At 34.2% G+C, this 24465-nt stretch overlaps 1 protein-coding gene across 1 annotated transcript; it reads right to left on the reverse strand.

Annotated features, from left to right (window-relative positions):
• Nucleotides 1-4791: 4791 nt before the first annotated feature.
• LOC125681959 (complex III assembly factor LYRM7-like) lies at nt 4792-23683 on the reverse strand. Its single transcript, XM_056155900.1, has 5 exons — nt 23548-23683; nt 15176-15248; nt 12401-12471; nt 6455-6536; nt 4792-5491 (listed from the first exon to the last, which is right to left on the reverse strand). Exons 1-5 carry the CDS (start codon nt 23569-23571, stop codon nt 5367-5369), a joined length of 375 nt encoding a protein of 124 aa, XP_056011875.1. The 5' UTR covers nt 23572-23683; the 3' UTR covers nt 4792-5366.
• Between the last annotated feature and the right edge of the window lie 782 nt (nt 23684-24465).

The raw sequence follows: 24465 nt of genomic DNA on the forward strand, positions 1-24465 counted from the left end.
CAAATAAACGCATAAATTTAGCTTTATAACGCGAAACTTTCGCAAATAAACGCAAAATATTATCGCGTTATGACGCTAAAATTTCGCAAATGTACGCTAAACTTTTGTGTTATATATGGATATCATTCAGGTAAATATACATAAAGAGTTGAAGTATAACATAAAAAAATCTCTACATGCATACAATGTGGTTATCTTTTATCTGATTTTATCAAAAGTTTTAAAACATCTCTGATTATCAAACCTATTCAGTTTCCAAATTAAAGATTTATGTAGTTGCATCATAATATTGAGGGAAAACTCAAGACTGAACAATTTCTAATGAAACTATTCGAAGGAACCACAAATAGAACTAGTTTTAATTGTAACGGGGACCGTTACAGATGTTCCCCAAACCTCCCCCAATTAAAAAGTGATGTCCTTGTGAATCTATAGGAAAAAATCATTTTATTTTAGCCTTTAATTACATGTAGTACGTTCAATATGGTCATTTCAGTACCAAGAAATGAAAGAAAGCGTTGCACGTGCATACACGCGCACGCGTGTATGATTCCGAATTTTTGTTGATGTCGTTCAACAGGCATTTGTATCATATACCCACAGTATGAATTTCATAACGTTTCCACCAAATATAAGGAAGTTATAGCGATTTTAAAATCGTCCAATCAGAAATCAGGACACGTGCATGCACGTGCTGAGCAGTAATTCTAACCACAGCAATTTGTAAGGAGTACCAAGATACATCTAAACCCCTAATATGAATAGAATTTGATGAAAAACAAAAACGTTATCGTCCTTTAAAAATTGAACATTTAAAAAACGTTGCACGCGCATGCGCGTGTGCGTTGGCATTTTTTGTTACACCAACATATAGATACACATATTGTCTACGTATGCTGTGAATATCATCTCATTCGCTTCATAAATAAGATAGTTACAAACGTTTTAGCATTATCCAATCAAAATGAAGCGCACGTGCATGCGCGTGCAAATTGGTAATTTTGACCATGTAAATCAGTTAAGGGTCTCAATATCTACCTATGATATGAATTTCAAGCCATTTCAATGAACAACAAAAAAGTTAGACTGATTCCAAAGTTAGCGTACAAATTTTGTAATGCGCGTGCACGCGCATGCGTGTGCGTGCTGGCAAAATAACTATTATTTTTCATATGTACAAATGATATACTATCATCCTATTTAGGTTTTATATCGCTTCCTTCAATATTCTGATTTTCCATTTTTTGTACCAAAATTGCAATGCACGTGCGCGCGTGTGCATGCACGTGCAAACAAAATGACTATCACTATGCACATCTACAAACGCTATACTATCATCCTGGAAAGTTTCATATCGATCCCTTTTGTAGTTTCTGAGAACACTACCGGACAAAAAAGTACCGGAGAAAAAGAATAATAATAATAATAATAATAATAATAATAAGAAACAGAGTAAAAACAATATGTTCCCAAACTTTGTTTGGGGAACATAATTATGTGATCAATATGCAGATTGTATGAATTTTGAAATTCCTTAACGTACGCGAGCAGGTTTGAACAAAACTTGTTCATATCTCTTTCTTCGGATCTCTCAATTAGAATAGTGCTTAGTACCTATCTATCTAGTTCTTGTTGCGCCCGGAGGTACATAGGCCAAATACTAGATCAGCTCTCCATGCACTCCTCCCTGTCTATTAATCTCCACTTCACCCCAAGTTATCCTCATCTCTTTCGTTTCAGCGTTCTTTTCCAGGTGTTCTTTGGGCGGCCCTGTTTCCTCTTTCGTTTCAGCCTATACGGTTCTTTTCCAGGTGTTCTTTGGGCGGCCCAGGTGTTTCCTCTTTCATTTCAGCCTATACGGTTCTTTTCCAGGTGTTCTTTGGGCGGCCCAGGTGTTTCCTCTTTCATTTCAGCCTATACGGTTCTTTTCCAGGTGTTCTTTGGGCGGCCCAGGTGTTTCCTCTTTCATTTCAGCCTATACGGTTCTTTTCCAAGTGTTCTTTGGGCGGCCCAGGTGTTTCCTCTTTCATTTCAGCCTATACGGTTCTTTTCCAGGTGTTCTTTGGGCGGCCCTGCCTCCTCTTACTTTCTGGTGTTCTGTTTTTACCCTGGTAATGTTGTCTACAGACTTCCTCAGGACAGCTCCGTCTCCATTCCTATTTCTTTAGGATGGTTCTCTTGTCTGATATCTCTGTTCTTTGTTGATGTTGTTCATTTGGGATTTTTTGTTGGCCAAAAGATCCCCAGGAGATCTTTTTGAGGCACCCGTTGTTAAAACTGGATAGTTTGTTAACATCTCTCTCTGTCACCCGCATTTTTTGGTGGAAACAAGAATTAGAACAAAACTTTTCTCAAGACCTTGTAACGACGAAAAGCGACCCTCATATAATATTGACCGGGGGACATTTTTCTACGTAGGTTAGTAAATATGATGTATGATGATTCTTATGTTTTAGAATAGCTGTACATTGATTTTAAGTTGTATATAAAATAAATCAGAAAATCAACTGGATAAGGTAGTTTGATCAATGTAGTTCTGCGCATGCTTGAAGACCTACTAGGCTGAAGTTAGCAGACACTAACCAGCAACCAATAAACCCGTAGAAGCTAGCAGCCAATGAGATTCATCAAAGTACTGAGAATACTAAAAATAGTAAATAATTAATCACAAGTAATAATTTTTCAAACAATCAATAAACATATTCTTAATTATCAAGTTTCATATTGAGATCACCTGAAAGTTCTTAATGTTACATCACATAGGGTCACCTTGAAGGATAACAACAACTTAATATTTGAAGAGTTCACGACTATGGACATAAGGTAGGTGCCGCCTTGGACTATCACTTCCTGCCCTTAGTTTGGGGCTGTAGGGGTACCACGCGGGGGTGCTCGAGGATGGAGTCACTTTTCAGACCTCTCTAATGATTGAATTTGGGGTGATCGAATGACACGATTACATTATATAGGGCCATAATGAAGGTTAATAACAACTGAATATCTGAAGAATCCACTAAAGGAGTGTGCAGGCAAGGTAGGGGACCCCTAGAACTATTTTTCGCCCTCAATTTGGGACTGTAGGGGTACCACCTGGGACTATCAATGTTGATATCATGAAGTTCTTCGTATATCAAGTGCAAAAAGGTCATTATCTATTTCCCATTACTAGTATTAATTAATTTTTTTTATCTGTAGTGTTAGAAGACTTGATTATGTATCTATTTTATGTAATGATTGATTTGTGTTGCTTATGTTGTGCTGACACCAACAGAAATGCCAAGTTTAATTGAATAAATTTTAAGTGCAAAAAGGTGATATTTAGAACACTATAGCTCAATAACAAGCGTTGCGACACAAGTTTTTCTTTTTAATTTCCTAATTCTCCTTCGATGTAGAAATCAAAACTACACTTCCCAAAAAAATTACATTACTCCAAATCTCAGGTGCGAACGTCTTTAAGCATATAGAACCCTTAAAATGGGTCTCAATGGCCTTTGGGGGCAATTGAGCTCACCTGAAAGTTCCTAATTTTACATCATTTAGGGTCATAATGAAGATTAAAAACAAGTCTGTCTTTGAAGAGTCCATGAAAAAACAAAACTACTGAGATAGATAACAATGTATTTAAACATATGAAACTCTAGCACAGATTCACATCAATTTTATTCAAAATATGAATATACTCAACAACTGATCTCTTTCCTCCTTCTTCTGGTCCACTTTTGAGACCAATGACTCATTGTTGAGTTTGCATACCCAATTTAATTTATTCATACAAAGGCTGCACAAAATGATGCATCTGCTGGGTGAAAGTTGAGGCACTCTAGAGCACAGCTGTACTGTTCAAGTGAAGTTTTTGAAGACAGAGTCCTGAACCCCAATGATAGTGGCACAACAAAACACACACTTTCATGGGCTCTGCCATTACTGCATCTTCAAAGATGCCATTACTGCTGATGCTTGGAGTTTCTGGAATACTCACAGCGATTCCCATTGGTCCTCAATAGGTCACATAGGGTCATGCATTTTAATGAGTTATGTGAAAATATCGGTGTTGTGTCCCACGGGAGGCAAAAGAAGTGGGACCGACTGTGGGTTTCTGATGATGCTTATTCCATAAATTCAAAAGAAAATATACACACCTACATATGTACTAGCGAAAGTAAACGTAATATGTTCATAGATAATAAACGAAATGTTTATCATGATTGCCATCTTATTGTCATGAAATAGCTTGGAAAATAAAACATCAAATTGAGAGGGTTCTACAATATATTCCAAAGTAAAACCTTGATCCCCTATTGTGTCCCACCCTACTTCAAGGAGCCACAATTTGAACAAACTTGAGTCTGCACTACCTGGGGAAACTTGCATATTACTACAACTAATTGTAGCCCTGTTGTTCTTGAGAAGATTTTTAAAGACTTTTCCTAATCATCTACATGTTCACTACTACACCCCCGAGTACATATACAGAAACTGTACATGATCAAGAAAAGCAAATTAAATGTTTTGTTCTTATCTAATCCTTAATAAACCATGTGTTGATTTCTCGATATAAAGTCCGAAACAGTTCCCATGAAAAATATCGAGTTTGATTTATGATATTTTTCTTTATCTATAAATCACAAATACCAAAAGCATCATAAGAATCATGTTTCTAGTGTACTAGTTATCACCACTGTAGGATTTACAAGACAATCCAGTTCCCAGAGGCTAGTTCTAATCAGCTGTCACTTTAACCATTTATCACACAGTCAATCCTCACATTCATCAAAAAGATGGAACACATTTTCAAAAAGAAAAACGAACACATCACTTCTTTATTATCACAGAATTTCAGTCAAAATTTACAACTCCAAATCCATTGCTGAACATGCACTGAAAATGAAAGCTTAAGGATGTGTCAACCCTCTTGTCCTTAAAATTGAAATTCAGCTTTTGATGAAATGTTTGATTTTTATTTCCTATGGTATCCATGGACCTTTCCCAAAACACAGTATCAATAATTACAAAATGATTGTGTCACTCCTGAGATTTGATCCATCAAAATTGAAATTCGTTTACAAGAATTTAGAGGTCTCACATGTTATTTCAAATACACTCCAATAACAAATGACAGTAGCAAATAAGTGTATGCAACAAATCCTGCATCAAATTCTGAAATAAAAATGTTGGAATTTATGATGTGAACAGAGCTGTAAAACATTGCCGAGGGATGTAGATCGATAAACAAACAAACAGTTTATGTTGCCTACATAATATCTCTTCTTAGTCTTCATCGAAATGTCCATAACAAACATTCGATGACTTATAAATCTCAGAGACTAAACAAGATCAGTCGCACACAACTCCGTTATTGGTCACTATGATTCCTTTGGTGCTTTCCTATCATTAGATCGTCTTGGTTTTCTAGCTTTCCATGAAATCGACGCTTCATGGTCATAAGGAATGTTGGGCCTCTTGTGAGTTTCCTCTCTAATATTCATCCCTGAAATAACAGACAGAGTCTTGCACATTGACAGACAAATGATTCCATGATTTTACTATAGCAAGTTGATTGAATTAAGATCCCTTGGTTTGAACATTATTTCAATATGGTATTGGTTGCAAGACATTGTCAAAAAGAATACATTTACCAGATATAAAGTATGATGTAGTAGTATTTGTAAGGAATAAATTAAAATAACAGACAGATGATATGATGGAAGAAAGGGTTGAGTGAAGGATTGATGGAAGGAAGAGATGAATGAGGGACTAATGGAAGAAAGGGCTGAGTGAGTGACTGATGGAAGAAAGGGCTGAGTGAGTGACTGATGGAAGGAAGGGCTGAGTGACTTATGGAAGGAAGGGTTGAGGAACTGATGAAAGAAAGGACTGAGTGAGGGACTAATGGAAGGAAGGGCTGAGTCAGTGACTGATGGAAGAAAGGGCTCAGTGAGTGACTGATAGAAGAAAGGGCTGAATGAGTGACTGATGGAAGGAAGGGCTGAGTGACTTATGGAAGGAAGGGTTGAGGAACTGATGAAAGAAAGGGCTGAGTGAGTGACTGATGGAAGGAAGGGCTGAGTGACTTATGGAAGGAAGGGTTGAGGAACTGATGAAAGAAAGGGCTGAGTGAGTGACTGATGGAAGGAAGGGCTGAGTGACTGATGGAAGGGCTGATTGAGGGACTGATGGAAGGAAAGGCTGAGTGAAGGACTGGTGAATAGACTAGAATTCTAAAATGTCTACAAATTTCAAAACATTACAGATTTTTCTCTTAAAAACCCCCATAAATCTATACAAAGCGTGTTTTTGATATGATTTGACCTTCATCTGACATAAATCTTTGACTTTGTCCCTTCACTTAACCAAATATTTGAATGGTTGAAAGAGACAAAGTACATATTATATGCCAGTTAAAATGTCCCTGGATTTGATGTCTGTTCACTCCTACATGAAGAGGACTTACTGAACGTGTTCCCTGCGACCTCCTCCATCTGTACGAGCTGGGTCCTCATTACCATTTCCACTTCTTCTGCCGTTTTGTATAACTATAAAAGAAAATTTCTCTTGCTAAGCATTTACAAGATTTTTTGGGTTTCCATTGAATAGTTGCTTTTTAAAGAAACAAGCATACACATGCAGTACTCTTACATATAGACTCAGATGTATGAAATTCTGGTATTGTTTGCTTGTATAAATTCAAATCTTTGCTTTTAAGAAACAGACATACAGTAACCTTATGAATAATTATACTTTAGACAGCTTTGATTTCACTAACTGTCATCTTCTATTTTTCTACATGCAATCCAACTTTGCTACAATTTTAATCAACTCTCTCTCTCTCTCTCTCCCAATAGAATCAAAATAGTAGTGTTATTCAGTTCCTCCAAAAAGCAGTGAAAATAAAGCTGTATATTCTCTATTATACATAGCAAGGGTACCCAGACGTTCAGAGGCCCTCCTGTAGTATCATATAGTAATAAACAGGAACAAGTACATATATCTAAATTTCCAGTGTTTTTCCTTTGATATCTTTACCGATTGATTGCCATTCCCTCATAAATGTGAACAATGTGCATATGAATGTGAACAATGTGTGTATGTATGTGAACAATATGTGTGTATGTATGTGAACAATGTGTGTATGAATGTGAACTATGTGTGTATGAATGTGAACAATGTGTGTATGTATGTGAACTATGTGTGTATGTATGTGAACAATGTGTGTATGAATGTGAACTATGTGTGTATGAATGTGAACAATGTGTGTATGTATGTGAACTATGTGTGTATGTATGTGAACAATGTGTGTATGAATGTGAACTATGTGTGTATGAATGTGAACAATGTGTGTATGTATGTGAACTATGTGTGTATGAATGTGAACAATGTGTGTATGTATGTGAACTATGTGTGTATGTATGTGAACAATGTGTGTATGAATGTGAACTATGTGTGTATGAATGTGAACAATGTGTGTATGAATGTGAACTATGTATGTATGTATGTGAACTATGTGTGTATGAATGTGAACTATGTGTGTATGAATGTGAACAATGTGTGTATGTATGTGAACTATGTGTGTATGAATGTGAACAATATGTGTGTATGTATGTGAACTATGTGTGTATGTATGTGAAGTATGTGTGTATGAATGTGAAGTATGTGTGTATGAATGTGAAGTATGTGTGTATGAATGTGAACAATGTGTGTATGTATGTGAACAATGTGTGTATGTATGTGAACAATGTGTGTATGAATGTGAACAATGTGTGTATTATGTGAACAATGTGTGTATTATGTGAACAATGTGTTTATGAATGTGAAGTATGTGTGTATGAATGTGAACTATGTGTGTATGTATGTGAAGTATGTGTGTATGAATGTGAACAATGTGTGTATTATGTGAACAATGTGTGTATGTATGTGAAGTATGTGTGTATGAATGTGAACTATGTGTGTATGAATGTGAACAATGTGTGTATGTATGTGAACTATGTGTGTATTATGTGAACAATGTGTGTATTATGTGAAGTATGTGTTTATGAATGTGAAGTATGTGTGTATGAATGTGAAGTATGTGTGTATGAATGTGAACTATGTGTGTATGTATGTGAAGTATGTGTGTATGAATGTGAACAATGTGTGTATTATGTGAACAATGTGTGTATGTATGTGAAGTATGTGTGTATGAATGTGAACTATGTGTGTATGAATGTGAACAATGTGTGTATGTATGTGAACTATGTGTGTATTATGTGAACAATGTGTGTATTATGTGAAGTATGTGTTTATGAATGTGAAGTATGTGTGTATGAATGTGAAGTATGTGTGTATGAATGTGAACTATGTATGTATGTATGTGAACTATGTGTGTATGAATGTGAACTATGTGTGTATGAATGTGAACAATGTGTGTATGTATGTGAACTATGTGTGTATGTATGTGAACAATATGTGTGTATGAATGTGAACAATGTGTGTATGTATGTGAACTATGTGTGTATGTATGTGAACAATGTGTGTATGTATGTGAACAATGTGTGTATGAATGTGAAGTATGTGTGTATGAATGTGAACTATGTGTGTATGAATGTGAACTATGTATGTATGAATGTGAACAATGTGTTTATGAATGTGAACAATGTGTGTATTATGTGAACAATGTGTGTATGAATGTGAACTATGTGTGTATGTATGTGAACAATGTGTGTATGAATGTGAACAATGTGTGTATTATGTGAACTATGTGTGTATGTATGTGAAGTATGTGTGTATGAATGTGAACTATGTGTGTATGAATGTGAACAATGTGTGTATGAATGTGAACAATGTGTGTATGAATGTGAACTATGTGTGTATGAATGTGAACAATGTGTGTATGAATGTGAACTATGTGTGTATGAATGTGAACAATGTGTGTATGAATGTGAACAATGTGTGTATGAATGTGAACTATGTGTGTATGAATGTGAACTATGTGCGTATGAATGTGAACTATGAATGTATGTATGTGAACTATGTGAAGTATGAATGTGAACAATGTGTGTATGAATGTGAACAATGTGTGTATTATGTGAACAATGTGTGTATGAATGTGAAGTATGTGTGTATGTATGTGAACAATGTGTGTATGTATGTGAACAATGTGTGTATGAATGTGAACAATGTGCGTATGAATGTGAACAATGTGTGTATGAATGTGAACTATGTGTGTATGAATGTGAACTATGTGTGTATGAATGTGAACTATGTGCGTATGAATGTGAACTATGAATGTATGTATGTGAACTATGTGAAGTATGAATGTGAACTATGTGTGTATGAATGTGAACAATGTGTGTATGAATGTGAACAATGTGTGTATTATGTGAACAATGTGTGTATGAATATGCACAATGTGCGTATGAATGTGAACAATGTGTGTATGAATGTGAACTATGTATGTATGTATGTGAACTATGTGAAGTATGAATGTGAACAATGTGTGTATGTATGTGAACAATGTGTGTATGAATGTGAACAATGTGTGTATGAATGTGAACAATGTGTGTATGAATGTGAACAATGTGTGTATGAATGTGAACTATGTGTGTATGAATGTGAACTATGTGTGTATGTATGTGAACTATGTGTGTATGTATGTGAACAATGTGTGTATGAATGTGAACTATGTGTGTATGAATGTGAACAATGTGTGTATGAATGTGAACAATGTGTGTATGAATATGCACAATGTGTGTATGAATGTGAACAATGTGTGTATGAATGTGAACAATGTGTGTATGAATGTGAACAATGTGTGTATGAATGTGAACAATGTGTGTATGAATGTGAACAATGTGTGTATGAATGTGAACTATGTGTGTATGAATGTGAACAATGTGTGTATGAATGTGAACTATGTGTGTATGAATGTGAACAATGTGTGTATGAATGTGAACAATGTGTGTATGAATATGCACAATGTGCGTATGAATGTGAACAATGTGTGTATGAATGTGAACAATGTGTGTATGAATGTGAACAATGTGTGTATGAATGTGAACAATGTGTGTATGAATGTGAACAATGTGTGTATGAATGTGAACTATGTGTGTATGAATGTGAACTATGTGTGTATGAATGTGAACTATGTGTGTATGAATGTGAACAATGTGTGTATGTATGTGAAGTATGTGTGTATGTATGTGAACAATGTGTGTATGAATGTGAAGTATGTGTGTATGAATGTGAACTATGTATGTATGTATGTGAACAATGTGTGTATGTATGTGAAGTATGTGTGTATGAATGTGAACTATGTATGTATGTATGTGAACAATGTGTGTATGTATGTGAACAATGTGTGTATGTATGTGAACAATATGCATATGAATGTGAAGTATGAATGTGAACAATGTGCATGTAAATTTAAAAAATGAATTTAGTTTTTGAAAATGTACGAGGATATGAATATTGAATAGCAACGCTTCACGCTAGCATACTTTTCATGAAGTGCTAACACAGTTAGTTGCAGGTCTGCCCTCATGTATTTTGAAAAACAAATATTGTCTTAACATGATCTTACACTGCATATGTTAAATGCAGTACAATCATGGCTTTGCAGCTAAAAGCTGAAAAATATTGAGAATTTTGATAGTACATAATATTTAATTTCAAGTAAAATTCAAGATTTGATCACACTCTATTTGAGAACATAAAATAACTTTGATTAAATCTTATTGATTTTTACAAAATTTAGAATCATAGCATATATAAAAAAAACAGAGAGATAAAGTATGTTTACAGGGGATGATTATTGATTTGACACATCATATAAATTCTAACTCTGAATTCTGCTGCAACCAGCAAGATACTGCTGATTAATCCCAGGGGACACACAATGCTATCCCTTCTTTGATGTTAGTCAATTCAAACTCTAAATTATAAATAAATAAAAGTAGATAACTCGCATAAAATTGCATCATCGGAAACCCAAAGTTTGATTTCATCATTTTACTGATGAGCAGAAACATGAAATCGACACTGATGAAGATTGATTTATTTGTTGACATTTTTAAGTCTTTTCTATATTCTCCTTCGACATTGTAACTAGGTCATATAAAATCATAATTTTGTTATATCCATGTACATAAGCATCATACAATATGTGATTTTATAATGAAAAGCCTATAATTCTTATAATTATATAGTTCTTAAAGAACTCGAGAACTGCATTTAGAACTTTCTCCTTATCATTAGCAACAACAATAATTGCATCAAGATTTGGAGAAGTACCGAGATATTATGGGATCAAGACCTGCTCTCCAGGAACTGATCCAGACCTGGAGGTTATAAAACGTTTACCGTACTCATACTCTAACTCAGTCATGTTTGTTTTGAGTACAACTCTGAGCAAGTTTCGAAAAATACTTGAAAAATCTTAAACATGTACTCTATTTGAGTATGAGAATGATTCTATAAGTTTTATAACCTTCACTTTTGAGTATGAGTACGATTTAGAGCACAGAGTTTGAGTATGAAAATGTGCTCAAAAAAGTTTTATAATGTATTTTCAAACATCCTACTTTCATTTCTGTTGGAATTCCCAACTGTCAAAATATACATACTATATCCATCTAGATTCATGAGGAAATGGCCATCCTTACAACTGTCAAAATATACATACTATATCCATCTAGATTCATGAGGAAATGGCCATCCTTACAACTGTCAAAATATACATACTATATCCATCTAGATTCATAACTGCATTGTTCATAACTGCAGCGCCTTCATGAGGAAATGGCCATCCTTACAATTGTAAAGAAATCAAAGGCAAAAATATTGGAAACGTAATTATTGAACTACCAACAACTTCCACTAGAGAAGGAAATCAGGTATGGACATTGGGAACAAGTCTTTCATGAGACTATAACAGGAAGGCCAGAGAGAGAATGCCACTGCTTGGATTGAGAGAGGTTTCTCACCTTAAATATTCCACTGCTTGGATTGAGAGAGGTTTCTCACCTTAAATATTCCACTGCTTGGATTGAGAGAGGTTTCTCACCTTAAATATTCCACTGCTTGGATTGAGAGAGGTTTCTCACCTTAAATATTCCACTGCTTGGATTGAGAGAGGTTTCTCACCTTAAATATTCCACTGCTTGGATTGAGAGAGGTTTCTCACCTTAAATATTCCACTGCTTGGATTGAGAGAGGTTTCTCACCTTAAATATTCCACTGCTTGGATTGAGAGAAGTTTCTCACCTTAAATATTCCACTGCTTGGATTGAGAGAGGTTTCTCACCTTAAATATTCCACTGCTTGGATTGAGAGAGGTTTCTCACCTTAAATATTCCACTGCTTGGATTGAGAGAGGTTTCTCACCTTAAATATTCCACTGCTTGGATTGAGAGAGGTTTCTCACCTTAAATACTTCTGCTTCATCTGTTATGTTTATGTTCTTCCTGAATCCATCATTTATTCTGTCTCTGCACACTGTAAAATATTCCTAACGATATCATAAGAAGCCACACAAAGTCCGGTGAAAAGTATACATGTACATGCTCATTTGATCAGATACTCAGTGATTAAATTATGTTGTACTGAAGCAGGTCTGGCGTTCAGCAGTGATTAAATTATGTTGTACTGAAGCAGGTCTGGCGTTCAGCAGTAATTAAATTATGTTGTACTGTAGCAGGTCTGGCGTTCAGCAGTAATTAAATTATGTTGTACTGAAGCAGGTCTGGCGTTCAGCAGTGATTAAATTATGTTGTACTGAAGCAGGTCTGGCGTTCAGCAGTAATTAAATTATGTTGTACTGAAGCAGGTCTGGCGTTCATCTAGTCTGTACTTCACAATGTGTTTGTTTTATTTTACAGGTAAACTTCGATATCTCGAACTTGTTAAGACTGAATAAAAACTTTGAGATATCCGAGGGTTTGAGAAATCGAAGTTCATGAATTTGACCCCAATACTGTGTAGTGTTTTTTGCTGCATATTGTTTTATATGACAGGTGAATAAACACACCTTTTAAAAGTGGTAAAAGTTTTAGTTTGAAGTTAGTAAACCGATCACTGTAATAATGACGAAGACGGAAACGGGAAATACTGTGGTAGCTCAATTTTCATGGAATTCGTGGGTACCCCTCACCCAAGAATTTACATCCTCAACGAATAAAGAATCATAATTACTTTCCAGAGTTATCTTTCTTACAAATATCTAAATCCACGAAATTACGTCTTCATGAGCCCGTAAAAATTCAGCAATCCACGAAAATTGGTCCCGACGAATTTAAATGATTCTACAGTATCGCTGCTTTGGACTCTGTGTCTTTTTCTACTTATGTTATAGCCTGGAACTTTGTTTCGATTGTATGAACTTTAAGGTTCCTTTTTATACCACTGCCAGATAATCCAACTATCCCCCGGGTTGGATACCGGGTCCTTCGTTACATGTAGATTGCTTATCAGATACTGAAGATTTTGAATTTTGGTACCGATATTTAGACTAAAAAATAAGGTCTATTAATGTTTAATTCTTGATTTCTACTTCACTTTCACTTTGATGTGTTTAGTATTTACTTTGACTTGTAATAGCATGTGTAAACGTGTATTACGACAAAATTAAATCCCTATTTCAGTACTCGTCCCCGCGCTGCGTGTTGAAATATCGTGTCATCCTACATATAAGTGTGCATTTCATGATCACTTCCAAACACCCAGTCTGCATAATTAGTTAAAGCTCCCATATCAACAGCTTGGGGCTAATAAGGCGTGATCATCAGCAATAGTTCCGTGAAGCCCATGCTAGACCTAACAGAAACATCCAACAGACCGTAAAATTAGCATAACGGGATGATTGTGAACTTCAGGTGTGAAGCCAATGAAGCGAGAAACTTCTTGGACTTCAAGATAACGCTTGTGATTTTAGCACTTGGGACTGTAAATCTACTTTGAGATAAGCCAGGTATTCGAGATTTCCGTGTTCGAGATACAGGGGTTTTTAAAAATCATATAGTAAAACTGGCTGGGACCGTCGACTCACTTCGAGACATCCATGGTATTTGACATATCGGTGTTCGAGATACCAAAGTTTACCTGTATTTGATAGTGGTGACTTCAAATCAACCCAACCACACTATGATTAGAAACTTGAAAATAAACTCAAATAGAAATGAAAACAAGATAAACAACACTTTACAAATGTATGACCAGTATGAATATGACAAATACACATTCCTAAAGCCTAGAACTAAGCACCCAACCATAAGATAATATAATAATTTTGTAAATTGAAAGGGGCAAAGTTAAGAAGACATAATTCCAATATAGGAAGAATGGAAGGAGAAGTGTAGCTAGCAAGACCAGCAGCTGTCTCGCTTTGATGAATTGTTCACTGCATAGCTTTGTATAGTAAATTGAACAATAGAAACTGTCATTAAAGTTATTGGCTGAAAGATAAAGTGGGTGTAGTCAAATACAATAGGTGAATAATTTACATTGGGATCGAAATTCAGAAATAAAAGTAAAAGTAAAACCTAAACTACCACATTACTGACACAAATACTTACCACTGATAATACTGGTCAATACATATATATTATTACTACAGAAACTTGATCCGAAGAGTCGGATCACGTCGAGTTGACAGGCGAGGATCATCAGATCACACGAGACGCGAAGCGTCGAGTTTGATCTGATGATCTGCGCCTGTCAACGAGACGTGATCCAACTCTTCGGATCAAGTTACTGTAGTAATGATAAATTTATTATATACCCCCTTCTGCATTTTAAATCCACATTTATAAGATAATAAATCTAATCCAAATTATTAAAAACACAGACATACCATGAAATTCTATTTTGTTTACGCAGTTTTGTTTATGACGCAGTCAATATTTTCCACAAATAACGTAGCGTAGCCTTAGTACGCAAGTCCTCGAGCTCGCGCTTCATAGTTCACCGCATATCGAGTGCAGTAGGCTGTGACGTCATAGTTATAACATAGCGTTGATACATTGTGATGTCATTGTGACGGCATCAGTTTCAGAGGATACTGATATGGAATCAGAAAACCAGTGTAGTGATCCGGAAAACTGGATCACACGCTGTGAAATCCACAGTATCAAAGAACGATACATTCATGGGTATATAATAAAAATACTTACCACTGATAATACTGGTCAATACAAATACTTACCACTTAGTCCAAAATCATCATTCTTAAAAGCCCTTTGTCTCACCCTATGCAACTTCTTGAAGATTGAAAGTATCTAAAACAGCAATAAACCTCCAGTTTACCGACTGTCAAAACACAATAGAGTTCAGAGAAAGAGTTCAATTGTTTACATCAGTTGTTGATTAAAATAGTGTTTGAAAACTTTGTTCTTGAATTTGGTGCATTAGCTTGTTTCACTATCACAATTTCTATAATCAATATAGGATCTCCCACGGTTTGTGATTTGATATGATTTATATTCAACGAGTTGTGTGTTTTCTATCCTGGAGCCTTGGCGAATAATAATTATAAATCAAATCAAACCACAATCTATGGGAGATTTTTTTTATCACAAGTTAACCCCCCCCCCCACCTGGTTATTCATTTACGGTACTGAAAACATTGTGTAATAATTGAAATTTATGTAATAGGCGATATCCACTGGATAAAGGAGTGTTATCCTTTGGTTGTCTCCTTTATAGTGTAGGAAGATACAGGTCTAATCTGAAACGATACACACCTTGATACAATGTTAACAAGCTATAAGATGTTATTTCAACTTGTAATAATTATTTAACATAGAATCTCAGGATTTTTTAAAATACCCAAGTCCCCTAATTGTATTGAAATTGTGAAAGGGGGCAAAGCCCTCTAACGGTTCAGGGCCGTACAATGGAGCTCGCACAGTATCACTGGTATTGATATACATGATTAAAAGGAAAATATGGAAAACTGATGAAAAATTAACCATACCTATAGAACTTGAAAATTTCGGTCAAAGTGGTGTTGATTGGAATGCAAGTGTGAGGACATGTATTTTGCCATTTTGAATCTCGTCTACCCACAGCACTTGATGTGTGGATGGCCTGTATATATAAATCTTATATATATGACATATGAGTTTATGTGTATCTCACAAGTAGTCATCTTATGCCTCGTTCACACAGATGCGCATTAAATTTTACTTCGCATCAAATTTAATGCGAAGTAAAATAATGCGCATTAAATTAATTCGAATTAAATAGCGTTCACACGGCGGTAATATTTAATGCGAAGTAAACTAATGCGCATTAAATTCGTATGCATATCTATTAAAAGGTGCGCGAAATAAATTAAAGAATAGCTAGCTAGACTATGCTATTGAAAATTATTTTTCTAGATATTTTAATGAATATTGTGTAGATACAGAATTCTTTGTTCAAAATGCTATATACATGTAGTATAGACTATACTACATGTTTACAATTTACATGTTGATCTACACATAAGGAGTTTTGTTGTGTTTATTTATATGTTCCCAAGAAATTACTTGTTATTTCCTCTGACGACCAGCATTCAATCTAGACAATATATTATTTCTTCATGGGCCCCAATTTTAAAACTTTGGAACGTCTTTTTCACCACTCCGCTGACTACTGTTAGAACGTAATTTTTAATAGCTAATACGTGTTATAAGTCTACTATGACGTTATATGGTATAAAAAATTAACAATGAGCGGCATATTTGTTTTAAAAAATGTAAAAAAGAAAATCATATTATCACTATTTTAAAACATTTTTGTTGTATCTAAAAACAAATTCCATCGACATGTATTACTCAGTATGCCTATGCAGAGCACAGATTTACGTCTGACATTATCTAATGACATGCTGTTTGTAATGTTTTTAGTGATTATTATCATTTTACTTAGTTTTTTGTACAAAACTGACATTAATATATATAGCTGACCATGGGTATGATGCATATGACCCAAATTTGTCATTACACATGTGTGTACATTTAATGCGAATTAGCTTTGCTTAGCGTTCACAAGGAGCTAATGCGAAGTAAATTTAATTCGCATTAGATCGCGACATCAATTTTAATTCGAAGTAAACTAATGCGCATTAAAATCTCCGTGTGAACGCGGTTCCGATTTAATTCGCATTAACTTACGTTTAATGCGAATTAAATTTTTCGTGTGAACGAGGCATTAAAAGCTTACTGAAAGTAGAAACTGACTATACAGAATGACTTATGAGGATGATCGGTGGGGAAATCACATATTTTAGATGATCGAATTATTGGTTCAGTATATTTTTTCAATGGGTCTAGAGGGGGGGGGGGGGGGGGGGGGTAAATACATTAAGATCTATACACACTATCCACACTTAAGATGCCTGTTAGGGCTGAAATGATTCACCAAAATATTGATATTGTTCAATATAAACACTTGATTCAATGTTCGATTCACTGCCTCGATTTCCTGTTCGATATACTTATTACAAATGGGTTCAGTAAAATACATCAGGCTCGGTCTGTACTTTTTATTCTGCATGAGGGACAAAATATCGTTGAAATTTAATGTTCAAAATGTTGTTTGCCTTGAGTCTGACAAAAATAATAATGAACTTCATCAGTTTAAACTACAGAGCCAACAGGCATCTTACCATTTGGCAGTTTGGAAACATTTTGCTTTGAATCTCAGTAATTAAATTTTTCTTCAATGTTATCATTGGCTTCTTCTGTAAATTGTATCGTATTGACAGTATTGAAGCGTGGCATAAATATTGAAATAGGCATTTTATCGCGAAGGGACATCATTTCAGCCCTAGAATTCCTGTGATATGCACCTCTATATGTATCGTATTGTGAAGGAGGGGGTATTGTTTCAGCCCTAGTGCCTGTGGTATGTATCGTGAAGGGGAGGTATCGGTTTAGCCCTTGTGTGTGTGGTATGTATCATATCATGAAGGGGCATATCGTTTGAGCCCTAGACTTCTTGTGGTATGCACCTCAATATGTATCGTATTGTGAAGGGGCGTATTATTTCAGCCCTAGTGCCTGTGGTTTATATATATATATATTTATACACACTATCCACACTCTTCAGGTACCTGTGGCAATTGCATGCATGTTCATTTCAAACGGATAATGGTTGAACTTGCATATAACTCATAACTCCAGGGGGAAAAAAGTACAAGTTGGTATACTGAATAATTCAATGAAACTTAATCAAACAAGGCATTTTGAAATTGGCACCACTTTGTGAGAGGGGGACGTTTGGAGAACACTTGTAATGGTCTCAGCTACATATTAGAACTACAGTATTCTTAATCTCAGTAAGATTCATTGAGGCTGAAGAGGCATAAGTCCAAATATCCAGCCTCGATGATTCTCGCTAAGATTACAGTAATACAGCGTCTACGGTAGTTCCGGATCTGTTTATTCATACTTTGCATGTGAAAATAATAACAGAATTCATCTGAATATCTATCTATTAATCGAAATGTAATTTTCTTAGCTTCCATTTGAAATAGGGTTTTTAATTTACCTCTCTGGAGTCTCTGCTAATTAGAGTACTTGAGGTATAATCAACAGCGACAATTATGGCAGTTTCAGATCACTTACAACAGTTGCATATCACCCTATAATTACCAGCATAAAGCGAAAGAGGGAAAATGCCAAAGGATATTTCATTATTGGGAAAATATTGATATATCTTACCAGACTATTATAAGCAAAAACAATTAATTTATTAATTTTCAATCTTTGATATATATTAAAATTGGTAGTCTTCCACTTCAGAAGTCATGCTTTGTCTTTCACAACAGGACTCTCTTAAATCAAAAAGTTCTTTCTTTTCTGGGATAAATTTTTTTTCTGCCTCTCCCCACACTGTAGGCAAAATATCGATTGTTACATATCTCAGAATTTTTAGAAATGAATACCTCAGCAGTGGCACGTCTTTTTACCACAAGGATACCACAGGGTACCTCAAGGGACACCAGTGTCACCTTAAGATACCCCATGGAACCCTAATGACACCCAAGGCACCCCTTACAACCTTATTGACACCCCAAGTAACTCCATTAACACCACATGGTACCACAAGGAACCCTATTAACACCCCAAATGACATCCTAATGTGACCTAATGACACACCAAAGTATCCTATTGATACTGCAGTGTATGTAAAGTATCTTCATGCAGTGTATGTGAGAGTCACTGGACCATGGTTATATCAAACTATGAAAAAATGAATTTATGGATAGTGCAAACTAATTTTATGTCTGGCACAGGTTAAAAACAACAATTTGACTCTTTCATATCTATAATTTCAAGATCAAAAAATTTATAAACTCACATTATATTTCATTAGTATTTATATTTGACAAGCAATTCCCCAAAAACTCTAGTTTTCCAAGCCATGTTATATTTTTTTTTACAATAGTTCCCTGAACAATTTTTGTAAACATACTTGAAGGAAACATTAATTCGGTGAAATAAATATGCTAGCATACTTAAATTAACGAAATTCTTAACAGCATAAAACAAGTTATGGATATAGCAAAGTAAATTCATAATTTACCAGGACTTTGTAACCTACTTTGACTGTAATGTATATATTGACAATTTGAATTCTCATATTTCTTGCAAGGACATTTTTTCCACCTTTCCATGGAAAGACCTCTTGAAATGCTTCTGTTTCTTCTTGTTATTTTCATTATTATATTGTTTTTCCGCTACCGCCTTTTTGAACTGAAAGACTTATCAAAAACTTTATAGTTCATGTTACTCGACAACAAAAGTTATTCGGAAAAACAACCCCAGAAGTATGACCTGTGACCCCTTTTGGAGTTCTTGCCCCTTGCATGATAAACCCTGTTATTGCTACTCTGTTTCTTATCGTTAAACCTTAACACTTAAAATGAATAGTCATAGAAACATGGGACTAACTGCAGTGTGATCCTTGAACTTTGACCTTTAACATTTGGTAAAGGTTAAGGTCACATTGATTTCTTGAAAATTTTCTTTTTTTCTATTTCTTAAGCCAATCTGGTTTCTTTTTCATGAAATTTAGCTTTAGAGAGTTAGATATAAAAAACAAATGAAATTCAAAGAAGGTGGAAAGACCTCTAATTGCTCCGTGAACAATTAGTCTACTAGTTGTATAATTACGTTTATGTGATTTGTAGATTCACCACTGTTCTTCCCATGGTCCATTTTGATAGAAAAATTAAAAACAAAACTTTTTGATAAGGTCATCTTTAACGAAAAAATTTAATAAAATGCATCGCAAGGGCACATGATATGCCCATTAGGTATTATTCATCATAAAAAGATAAGTGTGAAAATTTGTATAAAGATGTACTTACTGAGTTTATCTAGCTTTTTTCATATAAGGTACATTCCATATTTCAGGAAACTAGATGTGTCAGTTAGACACAAATGTCTTTTTCTACTCTCAACTTGTAAATATTTCAAAGTCTAATGTTGTGAAAATAACACTGGGTATGGGTGCAAAAAAAAAATGATTAAGATATATTAGAGCAATTAATCAGCAAGTCATCGGTTAAAAGAATCATACCGGAAATAAGGTCATTGTCTACCAGCAAATCTTGTTTAATTCTGTTTCCATGGGAGGTTAAACATAAAGAAAAGGTGTTAGGGGCTTTCAACTTGGTGTCTAAGATAACAAAGTTCAACTGTTTTTCATATTGCATATTTCATTAATCTACCTGTAACTCACTAACTGCATAAATGTACCATGGAATTAGAACTCTTCAGCATGCAGTGTTTAGTGACTCTTTAGACTACTTCTTTTTTAGCTCACTTGAGTCAAAGCACCTTGAACATCCATTTTAAAACATATAGTATATCACAAAATCTTGTAATCCTTGAAGTATTTGATTGAAACTTCTTTCTTTTCTATTTCTGAAATCTTATATTTTAGCTCACCTGAGCCAAAGGCTCAAGTGAGCTTTGTCCAGCGTCAGTCTGTCTGGAAACATCTATACAATTCTTTTTATTAAGAACACCAGAGGCACAAATTAAAAATATTGATATGGAAGCATCCTCAGGTAGGGTAGATTCAAGATTTTTCAAATCATGATCCCCCACAAGGGGGTTGGAGCCAAAACAGGTGATCAAAATTCTTATACAGGAATATATAGGAAAAAATCTTTAAAGATCTTCTTCCCAAGAATGGCAAAAGCATGATCAGTAATATTTTTATGGAAACATCCTCAGGTAGTGTACATTTAAGCCCCCCCCCCCCCCCCCCCCCCCCCCAAGTAATGATTCCGTAGCATAGGGAAGGGTAGGGCCACAATAAACAGTCAAATTTTTACAAAGGAATATAGATCTACACGGAAAATCTTCTGTTTGAAAACAGTAGGGCCACAGTGACTCAGATGAGCGTTTTGGCCCATGGGCCTCTTGGTTGTGATTAAGATAAATTTAAATAGATTTAAGAATGTAGTTTGAAAAATAAAAGGTATATTCCAAAGGAAACATGATCAAGTAGAATCTATAGTTTAACAGCCGACATAATTATCTGACAAGTCAACATAATCAAAATATATCTACTTGTCAGAAAGTTATGTCGACTTGTCAGTAAGTTTTTTGCTGCTTCTACAAATGTCATTATATACACTTTTATCCACTTCATCTTTCTTCAAGTTAGAAAAATGCACCAAAATTTTATCAAAATTTACTAAATTGACAAGACTTATGCCCCTTTACAATTGTATTTTTCATAGAAATTTTATGAACCCCAAATAATGCAATGCTTTCCTCTTATCCAATTTTGTTAGATTTTTTATTACATTTATTTTGTGCATTCTTTTTTTACTTTCAATACAAGATATTGTGTTGCATTTAGTTTGTTGTTTCATGATAAATTGACTGGATTATAGGAACACCATAGTAAACTAGTATTATCATATAATAGATATATAGCTTCCATATTATGAAATGTATTTTTTCGGTCCTACTAAACAGTGAACCGTAGAGAACTCTAGAGAACCTGAGAGAACTCTGGCTATATTCGGTAAATTCAAATAAATGCAATGCATAATTGAGTTGAAAATCATTTTATTTATCATATTCTAATAATTAAATTATCAACAATGTTATTTTATGTGTGTTTTCCCTTGAAAATAATCGAAAAACGTAACAAAGTTTTATAGCAAAATATTTTTTGTCATCCCGATCCCGATTCAATTTCTATAACAGTGTTATATTGAAATAATAGTTCCTTCTCATTAATTTACAGGTTTTTTTTAAATTTACTTGTATTTTCTAGGCTATATAGACCTTTAACCCTTTCAATTTGGCTCAAACCAAATAAATAAATTCAATTACAATTTCTCTGTCTCAAAGAGAATGATAAATTCTCAAGAGATCCGATATTGGGTCAATAACAATCATAAAACTCAAGTAAGATACTTTTTTTAATATTCACTTGTTATCTTGTGATGTACTGAATATTTAAAAACTTAAAGGAGACAGAGATCCTGAAATTCACAATTTTTGTGTCACTTCACCAATAGATGATAATATGGGTAATTCAAAACCAAAATAGTTTGAAACTGATTAAGCAGTTCTGGAGAAAAAGTTGAGAAAGTTAAAAAAATTATGACACAAACTTAAGACACAACGATGGACAAAACAGATAGAAATAGGTCACCTGAGTGACTCAGATGACCTAAAAATGCATATAAGCCATATCTAGATTCATTAAGATTGAATGGGATGTCAATGATGTATCCTTGTGGTTCCTTGTGGTACCTTGTGGTAAAAAGACGCATAGACACGAAAAAATGTGAATAAAAATATGTACAATTTATCAGTCATGTTTAAGATTAAAGACATAATTAAGTTGTATGCAATATATCTATGTCCTATAGAGGTTCCACAGAGCTAGAAACTCTTGAACATAATTTCTACTGCCCTTTAGTGAAAAGAATCTGACCATAATTTGTGAGACTGGATATTTCAAAAGTCTGGCATGAGAGTACCAAACTGTAAAATTCGGGGTTGTTTTATTTTCAGAGAAATAAATTAATCTATTAACTTTTAAAACTTTATTAGTTAAATTAAATACATTTTTCAACAATCTAGAAAACACTTTAACATGGTATTCACTATTGTTATTTACATTAATTTTATTTTGACATGCCTGAATAAAATTTATATCGAAGAGTTTGGAAATTGGTTAGCAAAAAATGGATAGTGCTGTCTATTTCACTCACTATAACTTCCTTTTTATTTGCGTGGATATACTCCTACTTTTGATTATATGTAAATCATTGCGAGTATGAGCGAGAGGTAAAGGTACATAAATTTACTGTAACAGAATTATCCTGAACCTCATGGAAATATAGAGTTCATTAGAAATACTTTAGACCCTAATGACCGTTCATTTTTTTGTAAAATGTCAAATATTTTAGTTACGATTTTTGAAAGCCATGCAATAAATTCAATTCGAGGAAATTCGAACGCTGGATCTAGCGAGCGTTTTGATTTATATAGAACGGAAATTTGCATTGTAGTTCCATATTACATAAAACTATATCTCGATACAAACCTGTGAACGATTGACTTGTGTCATTGCTCATCAGCTTGTCCAAAATGACGAAAATCACTTTCAACTGTTTACGAAAGAATGACAATTTCTACCTTCTGAAGAAGGAGAATTCTTCTAAGGGAAAGCATTAATAAAGAGACTTTTTTAAAAGTAACGTCATAGGTTTTTGCAAAATCTTTTTTTATCATTAAAATTTGTGCATGATAGAAATATATCTTTAGGAGGAATTTTATATAGTGGGTATTATAAAAAATCTAGTAAACAATTTGATATTGAAAAGGTTTATATTTTCTATAAATAATCAATATTATCTATACTATAAAAATGTTGTCAAGGGTAATAACTCTTACGTTGTTATTTCTCTATTGCATGTTTATTATACAATGACTTCCTTAAATTGATATCCACAATTAATTCATATATATTTTATATAATGCAGCAGTTTTTTGAAACTGTTGAAATTAAAATATTGTCATTTTAACCAAATTTTCAATTCAATTCTTTATTGGCACTAAAACACATAAAAGTTTTGTACAGCCATGCAGTATAAGATACACATTATATATTGTATTTTTATCAAGCCATTTAATGAAAATGTGTGATTTTCTGATGTTGATATAAACTTTTGTATTGATGTCCGACATCTTTAAAGATCTGGCAACATATATATTTTCTTCGGTTATTGATTAAAGTATATATATAAGTGGAAATCAATTAATACAACTTTTCTACTTTGAACAAATAAATTTGATAAATCCCATGAGGGTGGAGCTACCTTAAAATATTGGTGGGTTTTTTCCTGCTTAATTGTGATCAGCATACCATTTCTTAACATTATGCACAAGATCGAGTTCCTCACTTAAAAGAATGTTTAGATATTAATTGAGTTGATTATCAAATCCCTTTTTGTTAAAGACT

Source organism: Ostrea edulis, chromosome 2 (assembly GCF_947568905.1).
Source record: "Ostrea edulis chromosome 2, xbOstEdul1.1, whole genome shotgun sequence".
Taxonomy (NCBI): Eukaryota; Metazoa; Mollusca; class Bivalvia; order Ostreida; family Ostreidae; genus Ostrea; species Ostrea edulis.

Bases quoted from the DNA above. Each gene is read 5' to 3' on its own strand.
- LOC125681959 (XM_056155900.1), bottom strand. From the start codon at position 23,571: ATGACACAAGTCAATCGTTCACAG. The intron at 15,249-23,547 runs GTTTGTATCGAG...TTGCTGTTTTAG, and splicing joins CACAAGTCAATCGTTCACAG to ATACTTTCAATCTTCAAGAA. The intron at 6,537-12,400 runs GTGAGAAACCTC...TTTCTTTTATAG, and splicing joins ATGAAGCAGAAGTATTTAAG to TTATACAAAACGGCAGAAGA.